This window comes from Erythrolamprus reginae, chromosome 2, assembly GCF_031021105.1.
Source record: "Erythrolamprus reginae isolate rEryReg1 chromosome 2, rEryReg1.hap1, whole genome shotgun sequence".
Taxonomy (NCBI): domain Eukaryota; kingdom Metazoa; phylum Chordata; class Lepidosauria; order Squamata; family Dipsadidae; genus Erythrolamprus; species Erythrolamprus reginae.
In genome coordinates this window covers 48,688,423-48,715,703 of record NC_091951.1, presented here as the reverse complement: position 1 = coordinate 48,715,703, position 27,281 = coordinate 48,688,423, and the positions used below count along the sequence as shown (strand labels likewise).

The window sequence follows — 27,281 nt, the reverse complement described above, 5'->3', positions numbered from 1 at the left end:
TACCTAAGAACGCCTCTACTTAAGAACTTTTCTAGAGAAGAACTAGGTGTTCAAGATTTTTTTGCCTCTTCTTAAAAACCATTTTCTACTTAAGAACCCAAGCCCGGAAAAAATTCCCAGGAAATTGGAGAGCGGCACAAAGGCCCGGCCAGTTTCCTGCTATTCCCCCTGGGTTTCTCTCTCTGGTGCAGTGTATGGGAGGCAGTCTCGTGCCAGGTGTATGGGAGGGGCGTACTCCTCCTCACCACCTCAGAGTCCCTCTTTTTTTTTAAGCTTTAAAGTTTTAGATTTTTTTTATTTCCCCTCACCTCAACTTCTTCCTTCAGCAGCGACTGTCTCCTCCTTTTCTTCCTCCTCCTCCCACCCAAATTCCGAGCTTTTATTTCTTTCCTAATGAATGCATTATTTGAATGCATTACAGTGTATTTGTTTTTACATTGATTCCTATGGGAAAAATTGCTTCTACTTACATACTTTTCTACTTAAGAACCTGGTCACGGAACGAATTAAGTAGAGGTACCACTGTACTTCAAATCATGGAGAAGTATAGGGAGTATAAATTTATCAGCATTCTTTTTTTTATTTTTCTTATATTATTGGAAATGGAAAATATCTGGTAGATGCTGGTGCTGGTTTGTTCTCCAAGCTTCTTGTTTAGTTCTTGAATGTTTCAGAAAGTTTTGATATATCTGTGCTGTCACACACACACACACACACACACACACACACACACACGTGGTGTAAAGAATCTTTTTTAAGGCATTCGAGAAGGGTGGTATTAACTTACTTTCCCTATTGGTTGGCTTTATTTGCGTGTGTGCCTTCCGTGCATGCACTTTGCTCACACATGCAGCTTGCATGCATGTGTGCAGCTTCAAAACATGCCTAAATATGATGGTATGATGTCTGGGCTGGTGGATGGGTGGGCACAGGTCGCTACTACTGGTTCACCCGAACAAGCTGAATACCACCTCCGTTTCGAGCCTGATTTGTGCCAACAAAAAGGGGTACCAACTCAACCCCAATGAGTTCCACACTGGCTACTCAAATGAAGCCAACACTAGTTCTCAAGGCAACAGCAAGTCCAGTCCACTAGGCAAAAGGAAGTTCAGAAGGCAAAGGCAATTTCCAAGACAAAGACAAATCCATAGGTAAAGGCAAGGCAAGGAAATAGCTGATGAGACATAATCTGAAGTTCAAGGCAAGGACAACCAGAAAATAATCAAACATGTTGTTCCCAACATCATCTCCATCTGTCTGTTGTGCTAAATAAATACAGTGGTACCTCTACTTAAGGACGCCTCTACTTAAGAACTTTTCTAGATAAGAACTGGACGTTCAAGATTTTTTTGCCTCTACTTAAGAACCATTTTCTACTTAAGAACCCAAGCCCGGAAAGATTTCCCAGGAAATTTGAGAGTGGCGTGAAGGCTCGGCCAGTTTCCTTCCATTCCCCCTTTAATCCTGGCCATCTCGGGCTTTTCTGGGCTGACAGAGGAGCCTGACTTAAGGAGGCTTTGGCAGTCCAGAGGGAACAGAGCATCTTCCTTTCCCTGGGCGTGCCTCAGAGTCCCTCTTTTTTTTTTAAGCCTTAAAGTTTTAAAAAATTTTGATTCCCCTCACCTCAACTTCTTCCTTCGGCAGCAACTGTCCTCCCCCTCTTCTTCTTCCTCCTCCTCCTCCCACCCAAATTCCAAGCTTTTATTTCTTTACTAATGTGTTTGCACATATTATTTGCTTTTACATTGATTCCTATGGGGAAAATTGCTTCTACTTAAGAACTTTTCTACTTAAGAACCTGGTCACGGAACGAATTAAGTTCTTAAGTAGAGGTACCACTGTACTAGTGCAGCCCATCAAGAGGGACAAATGTATGGCAGGCTTTATGGTTGTGTGTGTGTGTGTGTGTATGTGTGTGAGAGAGAGAAAGAGAGGGAGTGTGTGTGTGTGTGTGTGTGTGTGTGTGTCTAGGATTGTACCTGGTCCTTGAAAGGTTAAATTCTTAAAATTAGTGAGCCCAGAAAAAGCTAAACTAAGAGCTAATTTATTTTGATTTGATAAATGTTAAATATAGTTAAAATGATTATTCATTAGTAACATATTAAATATTTGTTCTCTGTGGTAAAAAATAAAAATATAATAACTTCTGAAAGTCTCTGGGGGCTGCATCTAAAGTTTTCAGAGGGCATATGCAGTCCTGACTCTTCGGGTTATGCACTTTTGCATAAACAATAGATTATTTGTGGCAGGTGCACTGAAATAAGATACCTATTTTAAACACCGTATGTTTCAATTTGGGAGTTAGCCATTTATTTCTAATGTATTATAGAAATCTTGAAGCTTTTTTCATAGTAAAATAGTGACACATTCAGGCATAAGAAGTGAAGAGAGCAATATGATTTTTCTATACATGGACTACCAACTATTATTCAGAAGCAAGTTACTTCTAGTACTGGAAATGATACAGCCACTACCTGTAGCCACTAATACTTTTACTCTCCATTAATTATTTAATATTGTCAAGACTTTGTTAGTACTGTGTACAAAACAGTTGGGTTGGCAATATATAAACAAGCTAACAATGAATGTTTGTATTGAAGTTACTATAGCTTTAAGAGGTAGTATTGCAAATTGCCATAAGAGGGAGCCAGAAAGCATGATGCTCTCCGTTTTTTCCGCTGATTCATTGTGACTGATATAGTAAGCGCTGTGTGTTCGGTGATACTTTGATGTATTTGTAAGCTATAATGTATGTCTGATATGTAAGACAAAGACAGGCTTGTAATATTTTTATTGTATTGAGAGTTATGAACTGATTTGAATGTGAATGACCGGACTGTTTAAATTGACTGTGCTATTTCTAAAGTAAAAACTATTTTATACACTTCAATGTATCTGTCTTATTTGAATAATTATTTATATCTCCTGGATATCTGCTGGAATCCCACTTTTTCCTCTGTACATGTCCTTGATAACTCAAGGCTTCTGCACACTTCTTAACAGATTTCCTCAAATTTGTGAGTATTGGGGTAGCAAATCTTACCAAGTTAGAAAACATGGATTTATTTTATTTGTTTGGAAGCTCCCATCATTGAAAACTGCCCAGAAGTACTTAGGTTAGAAGGTTGTGTGGAAATATGATGATAGATGTTGGTTGGTTGGTTGGTTGGTTGGTTGGTTGGTTGGTTGGTTGGTTGGTTGGTTGGATGGATGAGAGATAGATGAGAGATAGATGAGATATTATAGATAGATCAGAGAGACAGACAGACAGATCGTTCTGCATCATGGTCAGTTAATATCATTAAACAGTTTATGCTGTTTTAGTGTAATTCATATTTGCAATTTGGTAGTGTGGTGGCTCAGTGGTTAAGATGCTGGGCTTGTCAGCTGGAAAGCTGGCAGCTCAGATTCTAGACGCACAATAGGGTGAACTCCATCCTCTGTCCAGCTCCTGTCAATCTAGAAGTTCGAAAACATGCAAATGCAAGTAGATAAATAGGTACCACTTCAGTGGGAAGGTAACAGCACTCTGTGCAGTGGGGAAATCTATTTACCTTCCCTGCTGGTGGGGAAGCACGCGATTTATGCCACTGTCGCACACACTTTTTCATCCTCTGCGCATGCACAGAAGGCTTTGCGCATGCACAGGGGGTTAAAAAAAGAAAATGGCAGCAGGTCGGCGGATCCTCATGCTGCCATTACCAGTTCACCAAACCACCAGCAGCCACTGTTACCAGTACGCCTGAACCGAGCCGAACCGGTAGCATTTTGACCCTTAATTCCTTGAGCGCAGAAATGTCTTCGGACAGCGCTGGCTCGAGGTCCTTAAAATGGAGATGAGCACTGCCCCCCATGGTTGGCAATGACTAGCAGAGTAAAATCCGTAGGGCCTCCTTTTACCTTTTTCCAAATTTGCAATCAATACTGCATTGTCAATATCTTTAATTATGTTACTGATCATCATATATAAAGACCTATAAAGCCCTTCATGGCACCGGACCAGATTATCTCAGGGACCGCCTTCTGCTACACGAATCCCAGCGACCAGTTAGGTCCCACAGAGTGGGTCTTCTCCGGGTCCCGTCAACTAAACAATGTCGCTTGGTGGGACCCAGGGACACAGCCTTCTCTGTGGCAGCCCCAGCCCTCTGGAACCAACTCCCCCCAGAGATTAGAATTGCTCCCACCCTCCTTGCCTTTCGTAAGCTTCTTAAAACCCACCTCTGCCGCCAGGCATGGGGGAATTGAGATACTCTTTCCCCCTAGGCCTTTACAATTTTATGCATGGTATGTGTGTATGTATGTTTGGTTTTATAATAAGGGTTTTTAACTGTTTTAGTATTGGATTATTATTATATGCTGTTTTATTGCTGGTTAGCCACCCCGAGTCTGCGGAGAGTGGTAGCATACAAATCCAATAAATAAATAAATAAACAAACAAACAAACAAACAAACCAGTGTTCCACCCTTTTGGGGTCAAGAACCTTGATCTGATGGCTTCCAATTGAGGACCTTCCTTGCTGTCACTCTGCAGATCCCTTTCCCGTTTCACCTGTTTAAAAAACAACCACAAATCAATATCATACACTCATCAGAAACCAAATAAAGGTGCTAATAAAATCTGTCCTATATTTCTGTTCATAAAAAAACAAAGCAGAATGTTTGCTTCTCTTTTCCCTTCCCTGTTTACCAATACTTGGAAATTATGGGGAATCTAACTAAATGAGCCCTAAAATAGAAGGAGCAGAAATACAACCAAATTAACTAAATTCCATGAGAGTAAACCTCTTGGACATGACCAGGAGTGGAGAAATGGGTGGGAGATAACTGTTGGGCGACCCATTACAGTATTGACATTATTTGGGCAGCAATTTTTGTATAAATGGAGCAGGCTGGCTCCATCTTAAAATGGCCTTATTTTCTCTGTCATGCTCCATTTTACTCACCTTTTTTTCCAAGTTACAAAGCCACAGATACAGTCATATTTCTTCACAGGGAGTTGTTCAATTTCTATCATCATTTTGGTTCTTCCTTTCTGTAGTTTTGCCAAGTGCTTGTAAATGATAACCTCCTAATTAGTTCATGGAGAGCTTTTTAGATATATATCTGCAGCAGTTTCTATATACTCCTCCACTAATAAGTAGGGCTGAGTTTTGATGATATTTAACTTCTTCCTTTTAGCACTGTCAGGGTGTGATACATTTACCTGAGATGGGAATGGCAGTGTCCTTATCATGTAACCTTAATATCAAAGTGAGGCAGAAAGTATTAATGTTTGGCTTCCACAAATTGGCTTCTACAAGGGAAAGTCTTGTCTCACTGACCTAGATTTCTTTGTGTCAATAGACGGTTAGATGAGTGCTTTGATATGTATCATATTCCTGAGTTTTCAAAGAAAACCTCTGACAGAATTCCTCACAAAAGGTCTCTCAAACAAACTTAGCAGCCATGAAATAAAGCAACAGGTGCAGTTATGGATTAGTAACTTGCTGACGAATAAAATGTAGAATATAAAGAGTAAGAATAACTGAAGAGTTTGCAATTCAAAATAAAGGTCCCCAGGATCAATGCTGGATGGGTCCAAAGTTCAGGATGAGCAGAGTAGTGACCACATTTGCTATAATGCCAAACTGTTAAGATCAATAAAATGAAGAATTTGTGAAGAACTCCCCAAAAATTCTTTTTTAAATAAGTGAATGTGTTCCTGAATAGTATTAGAATATAGACCTGTATACCGCTTCACAGTGCTTTTAAACAGCCCTCTCTAAGTGGTTTACAGAATCAGCACATTGCCCCCAACAATCTGGGTCCTCATTTTACCCACCTTGGAAGAATGGAAGGCTGAGTCAACCTTGAGCCGCTGGTGAGATTTGAACTGCTGAACCACAGCTAGCAGTTAGCTGAAGTAGCCTGCAGTGCTGTACGTTAACTTTTGAATATCAAAAGTAGCTCCATAAGTGTAAGAAAGTGTAATATTATGCATAGACGCCAAATCAATAAATAAACTCAACATTTACACATATATTTTGGAGAATTGAACTGGCAGTAAAGGGACAGTAGTATCTGTAACGATGATGTTGATCATGAAAACCTGTGCAATGAATCCATATTGTAAATTTCATACAATATGAATTCATATTGTAAATATTGTAATATGTAAAATATTGTAAAATTGTAGACGTCCTGGAAAATGATCTTTCATGGTGGATAGCTCCATGAAAATGCCCACATGAAAATGCTTCTGTTTTGTTGTTTTTCTTTTAAAGGCAAATAGCAATAGCACTTACACTTAAGCCTTAGACTCAGACTCTAAGCGATTTACAGAGTTAGCATAGAGTCATCACCTCGAGGCTCGACTACTGTAATGCTCTCTACATGGGGCTACCTTTGAAAAGTGTTCGGAAACTTCAGATCGTGCAGAATGCAGCTGCGAGAGCAATCATGGGCTACCTACCCTAAGTATGCCCATGTTTCACCAACCGCAGTCTGCATTGGTTGCCGATCAGTTTCCAGTCACAATTCAAAGTGTTGGTCATCACCTATAAAGCCCTTCATGTCACCAGACCAGGGTATCTACAAGACCGCCTTCTGCCGCACGAATCCCAGCGACCGGTTAGGTCCCACAGAGTGGGCCTTCTCCGGGTCCCATCAACAAAACAATGTCATTTGGCGGGGTCCAGGGGAAAAGCCTTCTCTGTGGTGGCCCCGGCCCTCTGGAACCAACTCCCCCCGGAGATTAGAATTGCCACCCCCCTCCTTGCCTTTCGTAAGTTCCTTAAAACCCACCTCTGCCGTCAGGCATGGGGGAACTGAGATATTCTTTCCCCCTAGGCCTTTGCAATTCATGTATGGTATGTTTGTATGTATGGATGTTTGGTTTTACAATAAGGGTTTTTAGTTGTTTTAGTATTGGATTTACATGCTGTTTTTTGTTACTGTTGTTAGCCGCCCCGAGTCTACGGAGAGGAGCAGCATACAAATCCAATAAATAAATAAACAAACAAACAAACAAACACACACACACACACACACACACACACATACATACATACATACATACATACCCCCAAGAGTCTGGGTCCTCATTTTACCCATCTTGGAAGGATGGGAGGCTGAGTCAACTTTGAGCCAGTCAGGATCAAACTGCCAAACTGTTGACAGTAAGTAGAAGCAGCCCGCAGTACTGCATTCTAACCACTGCGCCACCACACAGTGTTATGCCTTGTTATACTATTCCATAATGCCTTGTTATGAACAATTAGGAAGGGTATTGTGGGGAAAAACATATAGTAACATTATATCAAATCAATGTGAAAACCACACTTAGAGTAGATGTATGGTTCTGCATGCAGGCTTGACGGATGTTGTAAGAAAGAGACAAAACCAATTAAAGCAGCTTCCCCGGGAGGAAAAACTACAGCTTTTTGTAACTAGAGTAAACATGATAGAGTACGGATATATACACATATTACAAAAATATGTGACTATAAAGAACAGTTTGTTCTTCATGGTATTGAAATTCAAGATCATCCATTAAAATTAAGTTGATACATTGGAGGTAGTTATTAGAAACATAGAAGAAACATTACTAGACTAATAGCAAATCCTCCCTGCTTCCCTGTTCACCCATCTTTTATTCTCACATTGCTATAACATGTTTCCTTTTTTATTGTTTATTCCATTGTTCCATTACTTTTGGTACTGTTTCGTTTGCAGTTCTTTTCATTTCTCTGCTTTTATTATTGTAACCTGGTGCCGAGAGTAGCCCCACAGCAAGACAGATGGCAAATAACCAATAAATAAATACATGATTAGAAAGAAATAATAATTATAATTATAATAATTATAATAATAATAATAATAATTTATTAGATTTGTATGCCGCCCCTCTCCGAAGACTCCGAAGATACTTATTTTATTGTTTATTGTTTATTTACTACATCAGGTGTGACAGGAGCCCCCAATTTAGATATTTTCCCAAAGGGACTGAACATATTAATGGCAGATTGGTCTGTCTACTAGTGTTCATTAACTGTTTATTATTTAACTGTTAACACTAATTAACTAGTTTTAATTACTGTTTATTGCATCTTGAGTAAGAAATAGCTTCTGGACAATTTCCCAAGGACCATCAGCACCCTGCGGGTTTTTGGGTACCAAGTGGCAGAAATGCTAGATTAGAAGTATTGTTCGCCTAATCCAGCGGAAAAGCAAGAACAACTGAAGGATTATTACAGGAGATAAGTGAGGCCACCCATGGTTGGTTGGGGCTGCTGTAGTTAGTGCTACAGATAAAAAGAACAGCGTGCTGGTTTAGCCTTGTGGAAGTTTATCTGATTCATAGTTCGTCAAGATCGTGGTTTTGCTGTTTCCTTGTTCAAGACTGTGTGTGTACTTTCTGGACTTTGGAATTTGGACTCAATTTCCCAGTTACTGAGAGAGAAATTGTATTGCATTTAACCTGTGCCTTGCGTGTACCAGAAAATCCCTTTGACATTGAAAAAGGGAGGTTTTCTGCTTTTCTGTTGATAAAGACTTTTGGTTTTCTTTCTATCGTGTGGTGTGTGTCTTTCTGGGCTAATTACCCTGTAATTACGGGCGGTTGGGACACGCCGGCAGAACAACTACTGAATAAAAGATTCTCCACTGCATCTGGAAGGAGAGTCCAACATGGGTAATTAACCAATCCTATTGGTAGAGACTGAGTAAAAAATTAACATAATAAATAGGCACCGCCCCCAGCAGTCTCCCATGAGCTCAGTTTTAAAAACTCAGTCCCAGAGTAGAGTCATACTGTGTTTTGCTTTTTTACCATGTTTAATGTGTTGTTTTTGTCTCCTTTCCAGATTGGAACAGCGTTGGATGAAGGGGTCTCTGTCCTCCGAGGACAACACCCCCACCGATCTCCTTAGGGGCTGTTTCCCTCCGAGGGATCTGCCCCCAAGAGGAGCACCTCAGCCCGGAGTCACTGGCCTCCGTGGTCAAACGAGGGCTGCGGGTCGAAGGTGGGGGGGTCCGCCCCCCCCCACTGGGAGGCCCGAGGAAGGAGGCACCCCGGAGGACTCCGCAAGGGAAAGCGAAGTCCCGATCAGCTGTGGAGCGGCTAGAGCGCTAACAGCGCCGCCGCCAGGATCACCGCGGAGCCTCGGAGGAGGCAAGAGTCGGGACGGCCACGGGGAGCTCGAGGCCGCAGAAAGACCGGCGGAGAGCCGTTTTCGGGCAGCATGCGTTTGGAAGGGCTCGAAAAGCCCGCGAAAACGCAGGGCGCCGCCATCTTGGGTACCCCCCGAGAGACCTGGATGGGTGCCGACCGGAAGGGCTTCCGGCAGCTGAGAGGCGCGAAAGGAGCTTCGGGCTCCAAGGCGCAATCGCAGTGCGACGAGGTGGCCAGTCGCCATTTTGCACAGCAGTGACGAGGCACTCGAGGGGAGCACAAATTGCTGAGCATTGCTTGATCATGAGTACAATGGATAAGCAAGCCGCAGAAAAGGCTGGGTCACCAGCGACCCCTAAGGAAAAGGAAAAGGGAAAGACTAAGGAGAAGCCCAAAGCCTCTCAGTCTCCAGCCTCAGCAGCCTCACTCAAGGAGGCAGAAAAGTGCATTAAAGCGCTAGAAAAGAAATTAGAGGCAGCATTACAGCCTTCTCCTTCGGTGGTGCCCCTGACTCAGAGGCAGGTACCCACTCCTGATCCCATGACCCCACAATCAGCCTATGGGCACACGGGGACATTCCAAGAGGGTGATTGGTCACCAGATAGACAGTTTGTCCCACTGCCTCAAGTTGCGCCATCACCAACTTTATCTTGGACAAGACCTGAGTCAGCGGGGCCTGCACGAAGAGGTTCGCAAGCCCCTTCAGCCACCTTCACCCCCACGGCAGCCGGGCTGCGGTCACAGCAGGGAACCTGGCAACACATGCCCCCTGATATGCAGGAATTCATGGCTAATGTCTACTCCCAGGGGATGACCGCCGGGACTAGCCAGTATGCACATTGGGCTGCACCACCTCAGACAAGGAACCTTTGGACAGCACCGCCCCCCTCGGGGCTGGGGTCCCTATCAGAAGAACCGGCCTTCGGCAAGGACAGTGACAAGGAGTACGAGTTTTCGGAGGATGAGAACACACCGGAGCAGCAGCCAGTAGCAGGTCTGTTCAAACCAGCATTGTTTAGGACCTTGCTATTCAAGGCGAAGCAGGTGATGAACCTCCAGGGAACAGCTAAGACAACAGAAGAAGATGCCGGTAAGACTTCAGCCTCTCTGCTTAGGGAACCCCAACCCGAGATGGAACATATTCCAGCTTCACACATTTTCGTTGAGGGAGTCAAGAAACCGTGGCAATACCCCGCAGCAGCCCAGGGCCCATCGAACCTGGAGAGAAAATTTTATACGTTCGATGAGGAAGTGGAAAAACTTTTGGAGTTTCCCCCCATCGATCAGCCAGTAGTGACACTGGTTTCCAGCGCCCTGGTGCCCTCCGAGACGGGGGAGAGCCTAAAACCTGAAGACAGGAAGGCGGAAACCCTGTTGCGCAAGACCCACCAGATGTCTAGCTGGGGGTTCAGAGCGGCAGCTATGGCCTCATTCTTCAATAGGGCCTCAATAATGTGGCTCCAGGAAATGCAGTCCCGGATCGGACCGGAGGAGGGTAGATTGCACCAGGATCTGAGTAAATTACTGGCTGCAGCCGAATTTTCTGCCGACGCTACCCTCCACGTGGCTAAGTTCGCCAGCAGAAGCATGGCTACCACACTCTCCTCTCGACGACTGCTGTGGCTACGGAATTGGCCAGCAGATTTGAAATCTAAATGGTGCCTAGCCTCAGCCCCACTGCAGGGTTCGATGCTTTTCGGGGAGATCCTGGATAAAGTCCTCATAGAGGACAAGGACAAGAAGAAGGTCCTGCCTAGATCCAACAGGCGCCAGGACCGGAAATTTACTCCTTACACAAGACGCCAGAATCCTCGCTGGGATTCGTCCACTGCCTCAGGACAAGCACAGAGAACCTTCAGCCAGGGTCAATATCCACAACAATCCTTTCGGAGCGACCGTGGATCTTTCCAGGATAGACCGAGGGACTATCAACAGTCCAGACAGCCCTTTCGGGGAAATAGTCAGAGGGGTTTTCGTCGTTCCAAATGACTCGCCCGGAAATCTGCCACTAGGAGGGAAACTGCAACACTTCAGTCTCTCATGGCAGATCACTTCCTCAGACAAGTGGGTGTTAGCCACCGTATCAAAAGGACTACGGCTAGAATTCATAGGACGACCCCCTTACCGGTTTGTACATTGCCCGATAATCCGGGATCCTCAGAAACGACAATAAATCCACAAGGAAGTGGCACACTTATTGGAGATTCAAGCCATCGAGCGGGTACCTCCACAGGAAGAGGGAAAGGGATTTTGTTCCAGAATTTTCCTCGTGCCCAAAACGTCAGGAGGATACCGGATGATACTAAATTTGAAGCAGCTCAATGTCTTTATAAAGTACAGGAGGTTCCACATGCACTCTTTACAGACCATACTCCCTTCGATCGGGTCTCGAGATCTACTAACCTCAATAGACCTGAAAGAGGCCTACCTCCATGTGCCTGTACACCCGGGCCCACCTGAACCACCAAGGGGGCACGAAGTCGCAGCGTCTTATGGAGGAGACTACACGGCTTTTCAACTGGGCCGAGATTCACCTGGCATCGCTCACCGCGGAACACATTGCGGGGATCAGCAACACCAAGGCGGATTGGCTCAGCAGGGCTACCCTGGATCCGTCAGAGTGGAGGCTCACCCCAGAACTCTTCAATCAGTTGACCCAGAGGTTTGGAATTCCTTTGGTGGACCTGTTTGCCACCAGTCAGAACACTCAACTCCAGAGGTTCTACACACGGTTTCCAGACCCGAGGGCAGAGGGGACGAATGCCCTATTGTCTCCATGGCCCCCAGGTCTTCTGTATGCATTTCCACCTGTGAATCTGGTTCCAAGGGTGGTGGAAAAGATCCTCCATGAGAGGGCGGAAGTAATCTTGATAGCCCCTTACTGGCCACGCCGACCTTGGTTTGCCGACTTGGTGGCACTCTCAGTGTCACCTCCGTGGAGAATTCCGGACCAGATCATCTCTCTCAGCGAGGGGAACCTTCAACATCCGGATCCCCAATGGCTACACTTGACAGGTTGGCACTTGAAAGGCATAGACTAAAACAATTTGACTTATCGGAGAAGGTCATAGATACCATGCAGGCCGCCAGGCGTCCATCGACCTCACGAATATATCAGGCAACTTGGGCAGCCTTTTGTAGATTTTGCACCAAACATTCTCTCGATCCTAGGGAGGCTTCTGTACTTAATGTTTTGGGGTTTTTACAGGCAGGGGTAGAGCAGGGTCTGGCCCCTAATACCTTGAAACAACAGGTAGCTGCCCTTTCTACCATGATCCAGACATCAGAGTCTCGTTCATTAGCTCAACACTCTTGGATTAGAGACTTTATTAAGGGAGCTACGAACAAACATTTCCCTCCAGTCAGGAGATTTCCATCCTGGGATCTTACGCTGGTACTTCAGGCTTTGACTAAACCTCGTTTTGAGCCGCTGAGGACTATTCCAATTAGGTTGCTTTCCTTGAAAACGGCATTCCTCGTAGCTATTACATCCGCTCGCAGGGTGTCAGAGCTGTCAGCGTTATCCGTGAGGGCAGATCTCTGTCACTTTTACCCTGACAGAGTAGTGCTTAGATTGGACCCTTCCTTTGTGCCGAAGGTGAACTCGGCCTTTCATAGGAAACAAGAGCTAATCCTCCCTGATTTCTGTACACATGGAAACCATCCATCTGAGTTGTTGTGGCATAAGATTGATGTTAGGAGGGCTCTAAAGATTTACATTAGGAGGACAGAACCGTTCAGGAAATCTGAAACTCTGTTTATCTCTTTTTCTGAAGCTAGACTGGGACTTGGACTATCGGCAAAATCCATTAGTAGGTGGATTAAGGACTGTATCTCTGAGGCCTACAAGGCTGGAGGTCATAACCTTCCAGAAGGGATACTGGCCCACTCAACCAGGAGTGCGGCTACGTCGGCGGCCTGGTCTACGCAAGCTTCAATAGAGGACATCTGTAGAGCTGCAACCTGGGCAGCTCCTACTACATTTATTAAGCATTATAAGTTGGACTCCTTTGCTTCTGCGGAAGCGGCCTTTGGCAGACGGGTCCTTCAGAAAGTTTGTGTTTCTCCTAAGTCCCTAATTAGACCTTCTCCCTCCCATGGGCTTTAAGATCTTTGGTATATCCCATGTTGGACTCTCCTTCCAGATGCAGTGGAGAAGACCCGTTGTACCTACCTGAACGGTCTTCTCGATGCACTGGAAGGAGAGTCCAAACCCACCCGGTAGTTGTAGTTTAGGGACTCCGGAGGTTGGGTTGGTTTAAGACGTGTTGATTTGTTCAATAAAATTTGGTTATCCTCTTTCAGTGGTTATTCGTTTTTAAAACTGAGCTCATGGGAGACTGCTGGGGGCGGTGCCTATTTATTATGTTAATTTTTTACTCAGTCTCTACCAATAGGATTGGTTAATTACCCATGTTGGACTCTCCTTCCAGTGCATCGAGAAGACCGTTCAGGTAGGTACAACGGGTCTTTTACAAAAGTCTATGTAGATTGCATCTATTGTTTTATCTGATCAGGTTGAGTGGTGTATATGTTTTTGCAGTATAAAAGTTGCAGATTACAGGATATTTTTTTCCTAAAACCAAATTATTTGTTGGAGAGTAGGTTATTAGTTTCTAAGTAGAGTATAATGGATTGGTTTATGATTAATTGCATGTTTTTGCAGGTGATACAACCCAAAGTGATTGATCTGTAATTTTCAACATTACTTAGATCTTCATTTTTGAAGATAGGGATGATTGTGGCTAGTGACCATAGTTTGGGTACAGAGCTAGTCCTGAAGGATTTTTTAAAAAATATGCTTAGAGGTTCAGCCAAGGTTGTGGAAAGCTGTTTTAAGAAATATGCACATAGTCCATCAGGTCCAATAGATAGAGATGGTTTTAGGTTGTGAAATGCCTTTCTAACGTTAGCTTCTATAAATACTCTACCTTCCCTTGTCCTTATTAACTGGCAAAAAATGTTCACAAAGTAAGGAAGCAAACCATAATTGAGAGTAACTTTGAAATTATTAGAAACTCATTGGTGCCGTTTGCTTTTTTCTGTTCTCTACTCTGTCGTTTTAGTGTCAAACTGTTGTGAAAACAAAGCTGCAATCAAGATGGTTTGTCAGGATGTTAGTATATCAGGTTGGAACATGAAAATTTGCAAAAAGTAGGGCTTGGAAAAATAATCACAGCAAATGATTTTTGCAAATCTGTGAACTCAACTTGGATATGTAATTATACAAAGTAATTGCTGCTTGGAAAGGGTGAAAATTGTAATTACATGCTTAGAAAAATAGCCCATGACCCAAACCCACTCAGTTTCTAGAATTTTCATGTCAAACAAATAGAAAATTCAACTTCTACACTCAATTAAGTATGTGTTTGTTTTTGAATATCAAAGAAGCTACTGAATATTAAACTGCAAAATGTTTTAATTGACTTTGGAGATGTTCTACACAGCTGCCAGAGGAATAATTGTCCCAGATCAACCAGCGACAATTCATGCCCAATGTAGATGGAGGGGCAGAGGGCTGGGTGACTAACGGTTGGCATTCATATTAACTTATAGTCCAATAAGAAAGGACCCATTTGATTTTACTTCTTTTGAAATATATTTCTGGTAGTAACTACTTTGGAGGGGTAAGGAAGATTAAGATTTGGCAGCACTGCTTTTGGGTCACGGCATCCACTTTTTGGGACAGCTTCACTCAGAGGTGTGTTTTGCCATTTTAAGAAGATCTCTTAAGAAGCTGCTGAAAACTGAAGTTTCTCCCAAACCGTTTGCTGAGCAAGAAGGCACAACTTGTTGATACCATTTCTATTCTTTTCTCTATATTAGGGGTCCCCAACCCTCCAACCCCCAGTCTGTGGCCCGGTACTGGTTTACAGCCTGTTTGGAACTGGGCTGTAGAAGTGGTAGGTGAGTGCACACAAAGCTGCTATTGTGAAAACGTTGCAAGCAATAGCATTTTGACTTATATACCGCTTCACAGTGATTTACGGCCTTCTCTAAGTGGTTTACAGAGAGTAAGCATATTACCCCCAACAATCTGGGTCCTTGTTTTACCAACTTTGGAAGGATGGAAGGCTGAGTCAACCTGCAACAGCCAGTGATTAGCAGAAGTAGCTTGCACCGATGTTCTATGTGGCATGCCGGATCACTTCCTCTCCCCCCCCCCCCCCACTTCCACTGATCTACCAAACTAGAAAAGTTAGGGACTGCTGCTCTATACCATCTTGCAATTAATCTGTTATTTTTCTTTTTTTAAATTGATTTTAACTTAGCAATCGAATTGCTTATTAATTTATGTTTACGGTGGCTGTTTTATCTGCTCGTCTTGTTTACTCAGTTTGGGTGTGAATTTGTATGGTCTTGGTGCCTGGAGAGGGAAGTGAAAGGATGAGTTCACTGGTTCTTGTTCACTGTCAATTGTCAATGCTTTGTGACAACATACAGTGATACCTTGTCTTACAAACTTAATTGGTTCCGGGCCGAGGTTCTTAAGGTGAAAAGTTTGTAAGACGAAACAATGTTTCCCATAGGAATCAATGGAAAAGCGATTAATGCGTGCAAGCCCAAAATTCATCCCTTTTGCCAGCCGAAGCGCCCATTTTTGCGCTGCTGGGATTCTCCTGAGGCTCCCCTTCATGGAAAACTCCACCTCCGGACTTCTGTGTTTTTGTGATGCTGCAGGGGAATCCCAGCATCGCAAAAAAGAGCGCTTCGCTGGCAGCGGAACTCCAGAGGTGGGGTTTCCCATGTAGGGGCGCCTCAGCGGAATCCCAGAAGCGCAAAAACAGGTGCTTCGCTGGCAATGGAAGTCCGGAGGCGGGGCATCCTAGCGGCGGCAGTGGGTTTGTAAGGTGAAAATAGTTTGTAAGAAGAGGCAAAAAAATCTTAAACCCCAGGTTTGTATCTCAAAAAGTTTGTATGACAAGGCGTTTGTAAGACGAGGTATCACTGTACAAGCAAAACCATATAAATTACTTTAACCAGACTACTTATTGCACCGCCTTCTGCCGCATGAATCCCAGCGTCCAGTTAGGTCCCACACAGTCCACCTTCTCCAAGTCCGTCAAATAGACAGGACCTAGGGGAAGAACCTTCTCTGTGGGGGGCCTGGCCCTCTGGAATCAGCTTTCCCTGGAGATTCACACTGCCCCCACCCTCCTTGCCTTTCGCAAGAATCTGAAAACCTTTTTATGCCACCAGGCTTGGGGTCACTGGCCTCTAGCCCCTGGCCAATGAATCTGTGATATGTTTGTGATTTGAATCTGAATGAATGGTTTTTAATGTTTTAGCTGATTTTAGAATGATTTTAAATTAGTTATTTATATCAATTGGATTTAGATGTGCTATTGTATACTGTTTTTTATTGATGTGTTGAGAGGGACGGCATACAAGTCAAATTAATAAATAATAAATAAATAGTTATAAGTAGGCACTGCTAGGGAGATCTGGGTGGAGACTCTTCTTCCTTTATTTCTAAATGTTATTTCCAAGCCACATGAAATGCCTTGCCGCTAGAGCCACAAATTGCAGAAGTTGTCGGAGGCCTGGCCTTTCTTTCCTTTTAACATTTGTTCATGCATCCTCTTCAGTTTGAAGATTTTACTTGTTCACAGCCCCAGAATCACTAAGAGCATCCCTGAGGTTCCTGCCTAAAGAAAACTTCATGAAGACCATAGAAATCAGAACAGTGGGATTGTAGGGACGCACCGGAAAAAATATGGGTAATCCTTGACTTAAGGACAACAATTAAGCCCAAAACTTCTGTTGGTAAGCGAGACATTTGTTAAATGAGTTTTGCCCCATTTTACGATCTTCCTTGCCACACACGATAAGTCAGTGGTCCCCAACGTTTTTTCCACCAGGGACCAGTTTCAGCAAGACAATTTTTCTATGGCCCAGTGGGGCCGGAAAGGGGTGTGGTTGGGGGCGGGATTAAGCATGGGGGTGCTGGTCCTCCCCGCCCCTCTTTCCCGCCATTGCCCTGTGGCCGGCAGAACCTGCCTCCCAAGCCCTCTTGCCCAGCGGGAGGCTAAGCGCTGGAGAGAGGGGGTCAGGCTGGCCCTCCTGCCTCCCCCCAGCCAAAAACGCGAAAGCGCCCCGCAGCAGAAGCCAAAAGAGGCTTGAGCCTCTTGGTCCTTCCCGCCCCTCTGTCCCGTCCATCGTCCTGTGGCCGGCAGAACCTGCCTCCCAAGGCCTCTTGCCCGGCGGAAGGCAAAGCGCTGGAGGGAGGGGGTGGCGGCATGAGGGCCGGCAGCTGCTGACTCCACGGACCGGTGCAACATGCCCCGCGGCCCGGTACTGGTCCGCGGCCCGGTGGTTGGGGACCCCTGCGATAAGTGAATCAAGTTGTTAACTTAGTGACACAACTGTTAAATGAATCTGGTTTCCAATTGACTTTATCAGAAGGTCTCAAAAAGCTATCACATGACCCCAGGACATTGCAACTCTCATAAATAGGAACCAGTTGCCAAGCATCTGAAGTTTGGGGATGCTACCACATTTGTAAGCGTGAAAAAGGATTTCGCTTTTTTCCAGTACCATTGTAAGTCGGAGACTACCGACTTGTCCAGTGAACAGGGAAAGAATATTCTGTCTCATCCTTTCACTCATTTATTTCTCCCCATCCTCCACTATCACCACCACACCAATTTTCCAGCCAAACATTTCTCACAATCCTGGCTGGAGGCTGTAGATGCTCTTTATAAACTTCTTTTTGACTAAGTGGTAATGAGCATGTGGGTGTACTGCATGTATGGAGTGATTTTTTTTCTCGCCACTTGATTTCTGATTTAAACTAACTAAGCCACTTGATTTCTGATTTAAACAAAGCAGGAGGGAAATTGTCCGTTCTGGCTTGCAATAGTTTCGGTGGACTAGGAAGAAGTTATAGTTAGACCATGGAGGGTAAAGACATACAGAAGGTATCCCCCCCCCCAGGACAAGAGAGTAATGAGTCTCTGCCCCAAAGAGATATAGCAGTGCCCTCCTTGCCTTTTGGCTGCAAGTCTTGTCTGAATTCCTCAGAGAATTTTGTGGCACTTAAAAGATCTACAGGTTTATTTTTATATGGGATTTTAAGAATCACCTTTTGCTTCATTACTGAGATATGACTATGGCTACCTTTGAAGAGTGTTTGGAAACTTCAGATCGTGTAGAATGCAGCTGCAAGAGCAATCATGGGCTTCCCTAGTTATGCACATGTTTCACCAACACTCCACAGTCTGCATTGGTTGCCGATCAGTTTCCGGTCAAAATTCAAAGTGTTGGTTATGACCTATAAAGCCCTACATGGCATTGGACCAGAATATCTCCGAGACCGCCTTCTGCCACACAAATCCCAGCGACCGGTTAGGTCCCACAGAGTTGGCCTTCTCCAGGTCCCGTTGATGAAACTGTCGTCTGGCGGGACCCAGTGGAAGAGTTTTCTCTGTGGCGGCCCTGACCTTCTAGAATCAACTCCCCCCGGAGATTAAGATTGCCCCCACCCTCCTTGCCTTTTTCAAACTTCTTAAAACCCACCTCTGCCATCAGGTATGGGGAAATTGATTCCCCTGGGCCATTCCCGCTTTATGTATGGTCTGTATGAGTAGTACGATTGTGTTTTATATCAAGGGTTTTAACATGCCTTAACTATTGGATTTGTACTGTTTTATTGTTGTGAGCCACTCCGAGTCTCCGGAGAGGGGCGGCATACAAATCTAATTAATAATGATGATGATGATGATGATGATGATGATGACAGTATGACAGAAACACGAGGCTTACAACCATTAGTTCAGTGACCATTTGACCATTTCATTATAATAGTAATGAAAAAAGTGACATACGTTCGGCTTTCACATTTATGATGGTTGCAGCATCCCCATGGTCACATTATCAAAATTTGGGCATAATGTTTCAATGGACTAGGACAGTGATGGCGAACCTATGACACGCGTGTCACCACTGACACGCCTAGCCATTTTCGGTGACACGCGGCCGCCTCCCAAGCTGCCTCCTTCCTCCTTCTGTATGGGCAAGCCTGCAGAGTGCAGGCTCGCCCACACGCTGCCTTTGGCAGCACAAGCATGCCTGTCCGGCCAGGGAAGAAGCGCCCGCCCCAAAATACCCCCCCGCGCAGCCTTTTCCATGGGCGCGCACTCCCCATCCCCCTGCCAGCCCGCAGGGGGGGAGGCGCTGGCAGTAGAAGGCGCTGCCCCCGCCCGCCCGATCTCCTCCTCTTCCGCCGAAAGAAAAGCGCGGGGCTGCCTTCTTGAGCCTCCCGTATCTCCACCCCGCTTTGCCCTGCCTGTCATCTTCCGTTGTGTTTTCGGGGGGGGCGGCGGCGGCGGGAAAGCCCTGTGCTGGCCAGGAAAGCCGGCTTTCCGAGAAAGCAGCATGCTTTTCAAATTCGCTGCTTTTTTGCAACTCTTTCCTGGGGGGGTGGCCTCCTCCCTCCCCCCTGCTGAGGGGGGCGGCGGCGGCATTTTCAAAGTGCCGGGCAGCCAGTCATTCTCCTCCTCCCCACTCCACCCATGCCGAGGGAACAGTCTCGCCAGCAGCTGAGAAACCGCTTGGCGTGAAGGTCAGGCTGGGCTGGGGCCAGGGGAAAGCACCACGCCGTCCCCTGAGCCGCCTGGCCCAGGTGCCGGAGAGAACAGCCGGTGGACAAGCACAGCCAGGAACAAGCGGGAGGTGAGATGCCTAGTTCCCCCCGTGTTGTTTGCAGGGGGAATAAGGGAAAGTCTGGAGCGGGAAAGAGGAAATCCCGGGGGAGGAGGAGGAGTGGGGCGGAGCACCAGTATCTCTCTGTAAGGTGGGTGGCGGATCTCGAGTTCTCCTAATACTGCACAGAATTTATAAGAGGAGATAGCAATTCTTTCAATGTTTATGGGTTTTGGAAAACAAAGCTAGAAATTGTTTTCTTCTCTATAAAGTAAGAAGTTCAACATTGGTTTGGAAGTGGTATGTAGGAATTTTAAAAAATATTTGTTTCAGACATGATAATCAAATTTGGAATTGTGAGCATTGCTATGCTTACAAACCAATTTTCAGCTTCTTTTTTTAAGTAACGGCAAGAAGTGTATGAGCTGCCAACTAAATCATTTAAATTATGATAACAAATGTTACTGTGCATTGCTTCTGTTGAAAATGTTTGTTTCATATATCCCCACTAGCATACTGGTAATTCCATAATCTTTTGAGTGACTTTTTAATAGTGAAATTTACTATTTCAAATCATTTTTTACATTTTTGGCTTTTTAGCATGGAAACATTTTTAGGTATTTTCAAAAAGCTTCTTACCCAATCCTAATAATCAATTCATTGACAGTGCTGATAAACGTTTGTGGCATTTCTACTTCTCTGACTCAAGGTTTTTTTGCAATTATCAGACATTGATTCAGATGTCAACAAAAGTAAGCAAGTTCATTCATCCCATCAAAACATAGTCATAAATATCATATTTTAAATTAAATATTTGAAAATTAAATTATACAATTATGTAATTGTTTTATTTAACATATATTATAACATGAAATTTAAAAGTATTTCCTTGCCTAGTCCTTATGCCAGTGAAAGGATTAATTTATTCATAAAGTGGGTTACATAAATTGGTTTATCTTTTTAGGAATCTGTTTCAGAATTTGAGAACCTCTATTGTTAGATTCATTAACTATTGACAAAATACATAGCACTGCTCAGGCATGAATATTTATTTATTTATTTTTATTTATTTATTTATATATTTATTTATTACTTTTATGCTGCCCAGTCCCAAAGGGACTGCCGCTCAGACACTATACTTTTCTGCCCACACCGGGAAAAAATTAGAGGGAATATTGATTGGCGCGGCGCCAAGCGTCGGAGCCCACCACGAACGGTGGTTGGCTCGCAGGGGCCGCTGGAAGAGAGAAAAGTGAACGAGAGGGAGAGAGAAAGGGAGGAAGAGAGGAAGGAAGGAAGAGATAAATATAAAGTGGAAGGAAGAGAAAGAAAGGAAGGGAGAGAGAGAGAAAGAGAAAAAAGTGGAAGGAAGAGAAAGAAAGGAAGGGAGAGAGAGAGAAAGAGAAAAAAGTGGAAGGAAGAGAAAGAAAGGAAGGGAGAGAGAGAGAAAGAGAAAAAACTGGAAGGAAGAGAAACAAAGGAAGGGAGAGAGAGAGAAAGAGAAAAAAGTGGAAGGAAGAGAAACAAAGGAAGGGAGAGAGAGAGAAAGAGAAAAAAGTGGAAGGAAGAGAAACAAAGGAAGGGAGAGAGAGAGAAAGAGAAAAAAGTGGAAGGAAGAGAAAGGAAGGGAGACAGAGAGAAAGAGAAAAAAGTGGAAGGAAGAGAAAGAAAGGAAGGGAGAGAGAGAGAAAGAGAAAAAAGTGGAAGGAAGAGAGAAGGAAAGGAAGGAAGGGAGAGAGAGAGAAAGAGTGAGAGAGAGAAGATAGAAAGAGAGAGAGAGAAAAATGATAGAATAAAGGGGAGAAAAAAAAGAAATGAGAAAATGATTGAGGCAGAGAATGACAGGAAAGAGAGAAAGAGAGAGAGAAGTGACTCTTGATTTAAAACATAAGCATAAACATAAACATAATAACAGAGAGAAAAAACCCCAACCCTCACCTGTTTTTATTAATAGTTATGTTTTTGAATTTGCTGGTTGTTTTAGTTTTAATAGTAATAGAGTTTTGTTTTGTTTTATTATTAATTTCTTTTAATAAAAAAGAAGGGATTTATTATTTATTTTTATTTTTATTTATTTATTTTTTGTTTGTTTATCTGTCTGTCTATCTACCTACCTACCTACCTACCTACCTACCTACCTACCTACCTACCTACCTACCTACATACATACATACATACATACATATATATATATATATATATATATATATATATACTTCTATGCCGCCCAGTTTTTTTCTCAAGGTGACACACCACCCGAGTTAAGCTCAGTTTTTTGGCGAATTTTGACACACCAAGCTCAAAAGGTTGCCCATCACTGGACTAGGAAGAAGTCATAATTAAAAGAGCCTCGGTGGTGTAGTGGTTAGAATGCAGTACTGCAAGCTACTTCTGCTGATCACCGGTTGCCAGCAGTTTGGCAGTTCAAATCTCAGTAGACTCAAGGTTGACTCACCCTTCCATCCTTCCAAGGCGATAAAATGAGGACCCAGATTGTTGGGGGCAATATGCTTACTCTCTGTAAACCACTTAGAGAGGGCTGTAAAGTACTGTGAAGCTGTATATGAGTCTAAATGCTAGGCTAGGCTATGCTATGTGATCACCATTTGTAATCTTTCCAGCAGACTTCCAACAAGCAAAGTCAATGGGGGGGGGGGACAACATGATTTGCTTAATGACTTCACGATTCACTTAACAACTGCAGTGATATGCAAAATGGATCATAGAATGGGGGGGAACTCACTTAACAATGCCTTGGTTACCAGTGGAAATTTTTGGCTCAATTGTGGCCATACTTTGAGAATTGCCTATATGGATAAAACATTTACTGCCAAATTAAACTTTCCATATGTCAGTATTCTAAGTATACTTTTGAATACATTTATAAAAGTGTATTAGTTTACTTGCATGAGTAGCTATGACATTCAGTGAAACTTTATGCCAGTCTTACAGTCAATGAACAGATTTTTCGTCGGCAACAGGTCACCTTATAAACACAAGAGCAAAATGGAATGGACACCTGCCAATAAATTAAGGAAGACAAGCCAACACAATTAATTAGAAACATAAATAGTTAAATCTTAGTTATAAATAAGCTGCTCCTGGAAAAGGTTCATTAGTTAAACATTGTACACGTTTATATTCATTTATCCATATTGGACAAATTAAAAGCTGTTTTGCGGATTACATATTTGGTTCTGTATCATCTGGCGCAGTTTTCTAAAGCTTGGCTAAACAGATCATCTTTTCATAAAACTGAAGGTGCAAAACTTGGGGAAACTGGCATTGGAATAATCTGTTCAAAAGAGAACTTTGAAAGACTCAAAATATATTTATTTTTTCTCCCAGATTGAATATGAAACTGTTAGCTCTCATGGAACCCTAAAGTATTACTGATGTAATCCTGGAAATACTTCAAATTTCTTGGCTAATTTCAATATTAAATTTTTACAACATTTTAATTCTAAACAAAATGCAATAAATGATAATAATGTGCTTTTCTTCCAAACATAACCTTGGATTTTATTTCACATTTATTTGAGAAAATATATAGGACTGAATTCTGGAGCAGTAAAGTAAATAGAAGCTGACACTGATAGTCACTATCTTGTGGGCCAGAAAAAATTGCAGGGAATATTGTTATTGTGTGACTAGCCTAGTCCACAGAGACAGCATTTTGTAAATAATGACTACTGTACAATCTCGGAATGTTAAAATGCTGCTAAAGTTACTAATGAAATCCAAACTTTTATAGTAATTCTAATATTTTGAGAGGACTGTTTTGTAGAAAAAGCTTGAGTGAGTTAATAGGATAGGACAACTGTTAGCACTGGAAAGGGGAATTGGAAGGGGGACACTCCAATAAATTTCTAGTTTAAGTGAAAAAATGTATATTTGGTAACCCGAGGTCTTGGGAAAAGCGGGGGGATCAAAGTCTTTGATTTTTTTCCAGTTGTATATAGTGGCATGACCAAACACCACGGTGACACAGAGTTCCCTGTGCTCCACCGGGAATTCTGATACCACCATTGCTTGGGGGACCTGGTTCATTGAGAACCAGATCTGAATCACCTTGGAAGGGTGGTAAAGAAGGGAGACTTGTCAGATTTCCTGGGAGGGGTGGCAAACCCCCCAGGGAGGCAACACCAGAGCTCTCAACCAGTGACGGCTGGGATACGATTCGTAGTCCTAACTGCGGTGGCTACAAACAGAAGGATTTAATTGAAGATTGGAGTCACCTTCAAAAGCCGGTGAGTGCTTTTGCCAATAGAAGCTTAAAATTGAGTGCTTGGAAATACTCAAAGGCGAACAAAAGGAAAACATCTTTGATATTTGCAAACATAGAATTATGGCTAACTTGTTGTTATACTAAAAGGGCATTCTGGATTTATTCAACCTCAATATTAGAGATTGGGAGCTTGAACAATTTAAGTGTCGCATCAGGCAACATTCTTTTTTTCCCCCAAAAAACAAGAAGACAACTGAAAAGGTTGTGAAACAACATTTGTTAGCAATTGCATCAGTTGCAAAAATGGTGAATAAAAGGATATGGAGATAAGTAACTATGAAGAAGTGATGGCAATTTTGAAAGAGATTTGTTTACGTTTAAAAGGTGTTCAAGATTACATGAAAAACTTTTTGGGATTTGGAATTGATAAAGAAAAGGGGAAAAAAATCCAGGGGATTACAATGATGATAATGAGGAATTAGAGAAAAGTAACAACAATAAAGATAAAGTTGAAGCAAGAAGATAAGAAAGCAAAGGAAAGGAGGAATCAGAAAAGAGCAACCAGACTGATAAATATACTTGGATTTACAGTGATAGAAAAGAAGACATTTTGTATGGACAAACTGCTGAGTATGATGATGATTACACTGGGTTTCGCAGTGACAAAAAGAAATTAGGGAGAAAATATTGGTATAGAGAGAAGCAATTTAAAATAGAAAGTGGAAATATGGAGTGGAGATTAAGAAGAGTTAAAGATAGAATTAGACAACATAACATTGGATTCTATTTCACATTTATTTGAGAAAATAAAACTATATACAACTGAATTCTGGAGCAGTATTTAAAAATCTGTCCACTGTCGGGAAAGTAAAAATAAATAGAAGCTAACACTGATAGTCACTATCTTGTGGGCCAGAAAAAATTGCAGGGAATATTGTTATTGTGTGACTAGCCTAGTCCACAGAGACAGCATTTTGTAAATAGTGTTTACTGTAAAATCCTAGAATGTTAAAATGCTTCTAAAGTTTCTAATGAAATCCAAACTTTTATAGTAATTCTAGTATTTTGAGAGGACTGTTTTATAGAAAAAGCTTGAGTGAGTTAATAGGACAGGACAGCTGGTAGCATTTTAAAGGGGAATTGGAAGGGGGAGACCCCAATAAATTTCTAGTTTAAGTGAAAAAAATGTATATTTGGTAACCCGAGGTCTTGGGGGGAAAGGGGGGGGAATCAAAGTCTTCAGCTGACCTCAAAATGTTGAACATGCTCAAAAAGTTTCCAAGGAAAGCCAAAACTTCAATACTTGAAACAAGAGATGTCAAATAATCATTGGCACTCAAAAAAGGACATTATTCATGTCCTTAAGAAAAAGAAAAGAAAAGATGGCCAGGTACCTGCAGTTATGAATCACCGTTATGTGGCATATGTGTGATCCTGTCTGAAAACAACTCATGATGCCTTTGCAGAAGCTATAATTGTGGTGGTCCTTCAAAAAAAAAAGAATGTTGTCAACCCTGAAGCTGACTTGGCCAAGGCAATTTTGAGGCTTTAGTGTTGCCACACTGGAGCTGAGGGATAGGGAATGGGGAATAGAGATAGCTGGAATTTTGTAGTCTAAACAAAATGCTTTCTCTTGTGAACCAAGAAGATTCCCACAGATGGACAGAGAGAAGAGGAGTGAAGTTACCAGACAATTGTTGTTGTTGTTGTTGTTGTTGTTAATTAGATTTGTATGCTGCCCTTCTCCGAAGACTCGGAGACTAACAATTAGATGGCATCTTGATTGCACCATGTGATTGATTGTTTGGGAAGGGGGGTGTTTATTTTTAATTAGGTGAAAACCATGGGAACTTTTAGAGTCAGTTTTCACCAGCTTGTGCCAATATGATATAACCATTAAAACTACTCTTTGAGGAATCTACCTGCCTCGGAATTTTTTTCATTATGGGTGTATTACTTGGAGGTACAACAAATTGCTTGAAGTACTAGCTCTCCAGAAGGGGGAGAAGGCCAATGAATAAAAATGAATACTTGAAGCAAGAGATGTTGAAGATTTTTTGCATCCCTGGTACGCAAAAACAGTTTTCATGCCCTTGTTTAAAAAATGGTATGATCTTAAGGGGAAGAAAACAAGTTGTAAGGGAAAGAAGGAGTAATATTGAAGAATAGAGGAATCAACACAGCTAAAACAACATATAAAAGAAACATACAGATATGTAACCCAAATAATGGAAAGAGGGGTGTGGCCAAGTGCTGTGGCGACACAGAGTTCCTCGCACTCTGCAGGGGAACCCTGAATCCCTGTCATCCGGGGACCTGGTTCAACCAGAACCAGGTCGGAATTGCCCTGGAGGGGCATTGAAGAAGAGGGATGATGTCGGGAATCTCATAGAGGTCAGCATACCCCAGAGACTTGGGGCCCTCAACCAACAGCAATGGAAATCAGCTTGCAAAAGCCGTCCAAGCCGCAGTGGCTGCGAAACGCAAAGATCAATTGTTTTTGAAGTTTGAAGTCATGTGGGAAGCTGTGGAGCTGCCCTATTACTTACCTTCAGTGGAGCTGGATTCTACTACTTATATTCAGATAGTTGCAACCAGGCCTCTCACACCTTGGCCCATCTGTTCTGCAGCCTGCAAGGCTTCTGTAGCTGAAAACAGAGCTCTGGATCAATCTGATCAATCTTATGTTATCAGCTACAGAGGTTTTCCTAAAGGCCTTTGGTGAAGGCCTCTCTAGCTGATAACAGAGCTCTGGATCAATCTGGAGCTCTGCTATCGGCTGCAAAGGCGTTCAGGAACACCTTGCAGGCTGTAGAAGAAATGGGCCAAGATCTGGGAGGCTTGACTGCAACTGTCCAAAGCAGAAGAAGTTCCTGAAGACCTCTGACAGCAAAAAGGAGGCTGGGGGTGAACACACAAGTTTCTGGTTGAGCCATTTTTCGGCATCCCCAGTCTTCAGGAGGTTTTCCTGAAGCCTAGGGAGAGCAAAAACGGCCAAAAATAAGCTGGCCAGCATGTGCATGCACGCTGGAGCTGACATGGGGGGAACTGAAACATCTCCCCTGGGCATGTATAATTTATGTATGGTATGCTTGTGTGTGTGTTTGTTAGTATATTGGGGTTCTCTTTTAAACTTTTTTAAATATTTAAATTATTTGGATTTGTTACGATTTGTTTATGCCTTGTTGTGAGCCGCCCCGAGTCCGCGGAGAGGGGCGGCATACAAATCTAAATAATAAATAAAATAAATGGGAC

General features: G+C 43.1%; 1 protein-coding gene across 7 annotated transcripts in view; it reads left to right on the top strand.

Moving 5' to 3' along the window:
• The window catches only part of CFAP20DC (CFAP20 domain containing), a 263,548-nt gene that overhangs the window by 60,444 nt on the left and 175,823 nt on the right, over positions 1-27,281 (top strand). For 3 of the 7 annotated variants that reach the window (XM_070738142.1, XM_070738143.1, XM_070738146.1), the window contains one exon: positions 14,981-15,061. The exons of the other annotated variants lie outside the window; for them this stretch is intronic. In XM_070738142.1, coding sequence (XP_070594243.1) covers positions 14,981-15,061 — 81 coding nt within the window. The remainder of the gene's footprint in view (positions 1-14,980; positions 15,062-27,281) is intronic. 7 annotated transcript variants of the gene reach the window in all.